Source organism: Rutilus rutilus, assembly GCF_951802725.1.
Source record: "Rutilus rutilus genome assembly, chromosome: 10".
In the NCBI taxonomy this organism is placed as follows: Eukaryota; Metazoa; Chordata; class Actinopteri; order Cypriniformes; family Leuciscidae; genus Rutilus; species Rutilus rutilus.
In genome coordinates, this window is record NC_140215.1 from 28,470,084 (window position 1) to 28,477,693 (window position 7,610).

At 37.9% G+C, this 7,610-nt stretch overlaps 1 protein-coding gene across 2 annotated transcripts; it reads left to right on the top strand.

The window, feature by feature from the left end:
• The first annotated feature begins 1,358 nt into the window (after positions 1 to 1,358).
• Positions 1,359 to 7,210, top strand: vgll3 (vestigial-like family member 3). Of its 2 annotated transcripts, none has more exons than XM_084420844.1 (4): positions 1,359 to 1,706; positions 2,787 to 3,117; positions 4,028 to 4,504; positions 5,530 to 7,210. In XM_084420844.1, the coding sequence occupies exons 1-4, from the start codon at positions 1,560 to 1,562 to the stop codon at positions 5,568 to 5,570; spliced, it is 996 nt and encodes a 331-aa protein (XP_084276970.1). In that variant the 5' UTR covers positions 1,359 to 1,559; the 3' UTR covers positions 5,571 to 7,210. The 2 variants fall into 2 exon arrangements, with proteins under 2 accessions (XP_084276970.1, XP_084276971.1); XM_084420845.1 differs by having other exon boundaries at positions 1,373 to 1,706; positions 2,790 to 3,117.
• Positions 7,211 to 7,610: the final 400 nt, after the last annotated feature.

A 7,610-nucleotide genomic window follows, 5' to 3' on the forward strand; every position in this document is an offset into this window, starting at 1 on the left:
ATACTCTGACACTGCTCTCCTGTTCTGAAGCTGGAACAACTTTTATGCTAAATTTTTCCATTTCAATGTCAGGAAAGTGCTTATTGTATTGATTTGATAATAAAGTTGATAAAATGATTAAAATGTTGGTCCATTAACATATTCACCCTTTCCATGTTTGTGAATGGAAAATGGGTCATGTGCCTTTTGTATCCCACACTGTTATGTGTTGTTAGAGTGATTTTTCATTAACAAAAGTACACATTCAGCAACTTTATTTTATTTTTAAAAAAGTAATATAACCTCATTCTTCTTCTCAGGTCATTGGCCTGTCTCCTATACTTCGCTGTATTAGGAAATATGCAACTTTTGATTAAAAATGGAAATAAAAGCCAGTATTTTGTATTTATTCTGATGTCGATTAACAAGACTTGAAGTGGCGTCCACATTACCAACTCTACCTCACATTCCCTTTACCTTTAAATAAATAAACTCTGTCATAGTAACATCACTAGTGTCTGCCTTCACTTTTTTATCACTTTATTTGTTTAGTCAACCCTGTTACCATGATTTTGTATTATAAATGATTATTGTATAAGTGTATACTTATAGAAACATTAGCATTCTTTCTCGACATTCTTTCTAACAAACACATTGCATTGTCATGACCTTCAACACAAGGCTGGCTAAATACCAAAACTTTTAACTCGGTACCTCTTTTATATATAGCTATTTAATTTAATAATTTAACACATTTTGTGTCTAATGCATGACACAATGCAATTTATTAAAACAAACACGCCATTAAAGCTAAAATGTAAAAAATTTGTCTGATAGAATGTTTAAACATTTTAATGTAAAATGTTAAAGCTAATCATCTTTTATAAATGACTCAACGTCAGGCAGTGAATTCTGGTTAAGACAGTCAGTTGGTCTACAGCAGGTGGCAGCACATGCCTAATGCAAACCTACCTTAAACACGGCTAATTAAGATGACAGGACTTTTTTTTTTTAAATCTCGGTTATTAAAATTTCCCCTCTGGCGAACAACATATTACTAGAGTAAAAATGAATAGCCTACACCCACATAAACATAAAACGAATGCAATGCAAGAATGCAATATAACCTAAAGCATATAATGCTTTTTACAACTTAACCAGGTGTTTCTCAAAAAGTTAATTTTGAGCTTGTCAAAACAGTTCGGCAGTTTGTTTATCTTTTACTAGCGGGTAACTGGTAAAGCATAGTGCTTTATGAATATTTGTTTCGGTTTCTTCAGCGGAGCCCTGATTCCACCAATCAGATCGTAGCGCTCCAAACTTCCCACCAATCAGCGCAGCTCCTGTAACTTTCACGCGCTGCTCGCGTCTGTCGCTCCGTTTTGATCCGCTGTCTGTCTGTAGGTGGTGAAGCCTCGATGGGGACACTTTTGTTTTTATGCTAATATTTTCTTTTACAAACCGCGGCGCTTTTGTCAACGCTCAGGTTTATATAGGGGGGAATGATGACATCATTTATCTGCGGTTGAGGAAGCTGCCGTGTTTCTGAAGAGCCTCTTGAGATCGTCTAAGCCTCTGCCATGAGTTGTTTGGATGTTATGTATCATCAGAGTTATGGAGCTCATCACTACTTGCCTGCGACATCATCAGCAGCGGCGGCAGCGGCAGCTTACAAAGCGGCGTACTATCATCATCATCATCAACATCATCATCATCAGCAGCAGCAGGTAGGTGCTTTATTCTGACACAGACGACTCAAGAAAAGTTAGGAAAACAAAGTTCTGCTTCTGACATTTTTGCTGAGATGATTTAAAAAGCTTTTTCTTTATATATACATTCTGTACACACACACACAATTATATATTACACTATTTAAATGAACAAGTCGGACAGGACAGTGAAGACAAAACAGTTATGCAGTTATATACATATATATATATAAATGTATATAGGTGAACACCACACACCTGGTGTGAAAAACCCAACTAACTTTGGGTTAGTTTCTATATATATATATATATATATATATATATATAAGAAAAAAATCTTTAAAATGTTGCATTCGTGGTCATTATATAGCCTATATGTATATATATATATATATGTATAATATATGTAAAAATGTTAACGCTTTTTTTTTTCTTAAAGCTTTAAATACTTTTTAAATCATCTCAGCAAAATAATAATAATAAAAATAATAACAATAATATATATATATATATATATAGACACACACTGTTATAGACTGTTATATAGAACACTATTCTAATGGACAAGACAGAACAGTGAAGAAAAAACTGTTATTTATATATAATTTATCTAAAAAAAATATTACACTATTTTATTGGATGAGTTGGACCAGTAAATGTCTAAGATTTTTTTCTTTTGACGTTTTAGTCAATGCGTAATTCCCAGTACATTATTAAACATTATTGTTACTTTAAAATGTGGAAAATAATAATAATGAAATGCGAAGGTGTGTCCAGACTTGAGTTTTTCTCTAAATGCTGTACTGATATTAAATAAAACCATATTTTATGACATTTGATATAGAATTCTTCAAATTCCAAGCTGTGAATTACAACTGAATGTGTTTATACAGTCTCTCGTATACGGAAATCTTCATGGGCGTAAATCAGCGTACCACTAATGTGCCAAGCGTGGGCACTGGGCCATCAGTTCAGAGACAATCCTCAACAATCTATTTTTGGTCGAAGACCAGGTGGTGAATGTGTGTGTGCGGCAGCTTTTAACCCTGCCCTGACCGGTTCAGTTCTTCATAATGAACACAAATCTGTGTCTTTCAGCAGAAGAAGTTTGGTGCCTACAGCAGGATGCAGGATTCTGAGGAGTTTCCCTCTCACTGTGGCCAGAATAAGCAGCCTGGAGCGCTGAAGCCCCGTCCCGAGCCTGAGCTTCCCCGAGAGGCGGAGCAGGACGCTGGGGAAGAGGAGCGCTGCAAGGAGGCGCAGCCCGCCGAGGCCGAGTACTTGAGTGCCAGGTGTGTGGTGTTCACCTATTTCCGTGGAGACATCGGGGACGTGGTGGACGAACATTTCTCACGTGCTTTGAGCCAGCCCAGCTCCTTCAGCAATGACGCTAAAACCGGCAGACTTCACTCTGGAGGACCGTGGAAAGGTAGGAGACAGTGTTCCCAAAAATCACATCATTAACATTAATAGTTCTCACACATTATAACATAAGATGGTTACACTTTATTTTACAGTGTCCTTGTTACAGTGTAATTACATTTAAGTACTAAGTCATATTAATTAACAACATGTACTTACTATAAGGTTAAGAATAAAGTTTGGTTTGGAGTTAGTTTCGTGTAATTATGCATAATTTACTGTTATTACTACTTACATGTACTTACATTGTACAACTACTGGGTAATATAAGGCAACTACATGGGTTAAGGTTAGGTTTAGGGTTAGTACATAGTTATTACACAGTTATTACAATAACAATAAGAAGTACAGTACATAGTATGTACATTGGGAACAGGACTGTAAAATAAAGTGCTACCACTACAAGTATATGTAATGTGTAACAAAGACACAAAAAAACAGTTGAAGAATAATAAAACTGAATAACAGATCAATCATAATAGACATGTTGTATGCACATTCCACAACACAGAGTGTCGAAACTTGCATGCTGGTCCATGACTCATAAGTAAAAAAACCCTCAGAACATAAAAAAAAAAAAAAAAAAATCATAGAATAGCCGATATTTACGACTACTTAGTGGGTTAAATTGACCCGCAACATAAAATAAACGTATAGTTCTAGTCCTGGCTTCTGATTGGTCAGTACAGCACTACTGCTAAGCTAAAGGCATTCTGTGTTTGTGAACTTTTTTTTCCAACATCAATATTGTATGTTAAAATGTGCATGAATCTAAGGGAAAGTATGCATTTCTCTTTTAGGTTTCCAATCACTTTTTTGCCTTCATATGTTATTGTTAAGTGGTATGACAGAATACTACAAAACCATTTCAATCAGATATCCAGGTACTGAGGAACCGATTGTGTGTTGTGTTTCAGAAGGAAGCTCCCACTCCGAGGGTCAGTGTGGCTCCGTATCGTCGTCGGTGTGGGGTAGCGGTTACCCATCTCAGACCAGCCCGTGTGTCCCCTCCTCTCACCCTGACTTCCCCCACAGCGCTGCCTTCCACCCCGCAGACACTGGCATCTGGAGCAGCCACAGCCTGGCCCCTCCTTCTGCTCTTACTGACTCATGGCACTACGGCCTGGGAGCCCAGAGTGGAGCGGGATACCCCCACGTGCACGAGATGTACCCTCACATGCACCCCCGCCACCCACACCCCCACCGCGTGCTCCATCACGCCCACAGCCCCGCGCTGGACCCCCGCTTCAGCCCCCTCCTGCTACCCGGCGTGAGAGCGTCATGCAGCCCCACGTCCTACACAGACGCCATCAAAACAGAGCTGGAACCGAGTAGCATCCCGGCACCCAACTGGCCCGTTTCTTTCCACGGGTCGGTGGACATCTATGACACAGGTGAGACAAGACGAGGGAATAGATCATAGATCTGTACACATCCACAGCAGTGTGTTCTGTGTTATGTCATTTGTAAATCATCATTATGTAGTCATTTTTATTGGGAAATCAACACAAAATGGTTTATATACATATTAAATAACCATGTGATAATGCCTATTTTTGCATAATTCAGTTAAATGGATTCTTTACAGTAAAAAGCTTCATCTCATACACATAAGTCTCATGTCTTATTTGATTAAAAATACAGTAAAAACAGTCTTATTTTTAAATATTACAACATCAAAAAAAATTTTGGTCAAAGCTGAATTGTCTTCAGTGTCACATGATCCTTCAGAAATCATTCTGATTTGCTGCTCAGTAAACATTTCTTATTATTATCAATGTTGAAAACAATTATGCTGCTTATATTTTTGTGGAACCGTGATTTTTATCAGAATTCTTCGTTAAAAAACTTGAATGAATCGAAAGTTCAAAAGAACAGCATATATTGAAATAGAAATCTTCTGTAACATTATAAATGTCTTTACTTTTGGCACTTTTGGCCAATTTAATGCGTTCTTGCTGAATAAAATGATTAATTTCTTACTGACCTCAAACTTTTAAACAGTAACAAATAGCAAAAACAGCTTCACAACACAAGACAGTACATCTAATATTATAATAAGACCCTTTAACTATTTCTTCCTTTACTTGATTAGTTTAAACATTTCCGACTCTTTATTTTCACATTACCTATATTTTGTCATTGCTTTCACATATAAATAATGTAAAGCAGTCCTGACACATTTGCATGATATCGGTCAGTTATTGGTCGATATTAGAGATGTTTATCAGTCATTATTAGATATGTGAGTGGATGCCACATACTTAATTTAGATTACTATTACCTTTTTTCTAGATTTTATTGGTTTTTTTCCTGTATAAACCGTATAGTGTAAACTGTCATATGGCGTCACACCCCTTATGTTATGTTGCTGGATGAAGCAAACATGTTTTAACAAGATTTGTTTCCTCACCCACAGCACCAGAGCAAGACAAAGCGAAGGCCAGTGCCTGGTTCTGAGACAGAGAAGATTCACTGGACTACATGCCTTAGACTGGACCACACTAAACTGCATGTGGAGTGTTTCCTCAGAGGACTGTCTTGGGAACTATTCAGGGGGCAGATCAGTCTCTATCAGTGAGACAAGCACAAAAACAGCTTTGGGGAAAACTAGTGTTTTTGTAAAGCATACCATCCTGTCTGAGTTTGTGCGCTCATGGACAGAGATCCAATTCAGGACGCTTCTTCTCCCATCTGGGCTTCTCCTGTATGGATGCTAAACGTCCCAAATGAGGTTTAAGAGGTGTATCTCCCTCTTTCTTTACACAAAGGAGGTTTTCTCGACATGGTTGATGCTTTAGAACTGCATTTATGTACTTGCACAGGTTCTGTTGAAAGAACTGATTGTATTAGTACAGTACAAGGCAGAAATGTGTTGAATGTCTGAGAAAATCTTTATTTACTTTAATATATTTGTCTAAAATAGTCTTGTGACTTTACTGATTGGTGTTTTCTGTTTGTAATATGTGTTAATAGATTATTTTTTGATGTCAAAGTGTCTCGCCTTTGAGGAATTCGTTTTACTGCCTTACATGAACTGCTAAGTTTTATTGGCAAACAACCTGTTTTTGTTTGGATGGATTTATTAAATCGTTACAGTGGTTACTGTCCCTTTAAATGTTGTCAGCGGTAGTGCTTTTATCCGTTTTACTTTTCCTCGTCAATAGGATGTTAGGCATTTGAGAGGTCAGTGGCACCAAAACACACTGCAGAATAACTCTTGACCAATTTTGGGAACGAAATATGCAGAGCACAAAGTCCCAGAAGGGATAGTATCATTCCATTCACATTTAGCTTCATCTCTCGCAAAGCCACAGAATCTGGGACGTGTCATAAACTGTGTTATATTGCAAAAAAAAAAAAAGTTTATGTGAATGTTCCTAAATGTCAGAAGTTGGAATGCGCTTCCTGTTTGGCTAGGAAGTTCGATCCAAGACAACTTGAACAATTGCAGTTAAAACAGACTCCTCTCATCCAATGCAAATATGTCCTAATAGAGATTGTGATAAACCAAAAGAATGTGGCGATCGGCCTCCGTGTAACGTCGACCGAAATCCACTCAAAGAATGCGGAGAGTGTAGAATATGCACTCTGGTGTGAAATCGAGCATTATTTTGGAGAGATGCAGCTTGAAATATTTTTTCTACAAGCACGGTGCCAGATATTGCATTATATTTGTCGTAAAAGACAGCTGTTGGGCTGGTTGTCCTGTGAGTGGAGGAGCTGAGTTAGTGTGAATGTGGGGTTTCGGAGTGAGATCTCTGACCAGGTGGCGGCACTGACCCTCTCACTTTCGGGACATCACCAGCTGCTTCATACTGAGGCTGAATCACAAACTAGAAACTCAGAAACTCTAGACTAGAAAGACTATTTCATGTAAACTTGTGAAAAAGAAGTGCGCTCAATTGTAGTGTATTTAAAAAAAAAAAAAAAGTTGCAAATGATATATAATATTAATAAAAGGCCACTTATGTTTAAGTGTAAGTTCATGATGATGTTTCTTAAAAGGGATAGTTCACCCAAAAATGCTAATTCTATCATTAATTACTCTCCCTCGTGTCGTTCCAAAACCATGAGACTTTCATTCATTCATTCATCATTTAAATAAAATCTAAACTAAACCGCTCAATTCATATGGATTCGTTTTACGGTCTCTTTGTGAACTTTTTGAAGTGTTAAAGTGGTAGCTGCTAGCCTGGGTGCCAGCCCGAACCCCGCCCACAACATTTTTTGGTCGGGAAGTTCGGTCTGGACTCGATCCGTTGAGGAGTAATTATGCTCGGCTCCCAAAAGGCAGAGCCAATCAAATTGCCAGGGCGGGCTTTAAACGATGATGGACAGATGATCTGCGGTTACGTAATCACCCACGTCACCAAAGAGCGCTTGATTTGAATTAGTTTACAACAAAGACGACTGCCGCTGGAGAATTGAGATTTCACGAGTTCACACTTACAAATAAGTCAGATAGAATAAATGCGTATATGAGATTTCACGAGTTCA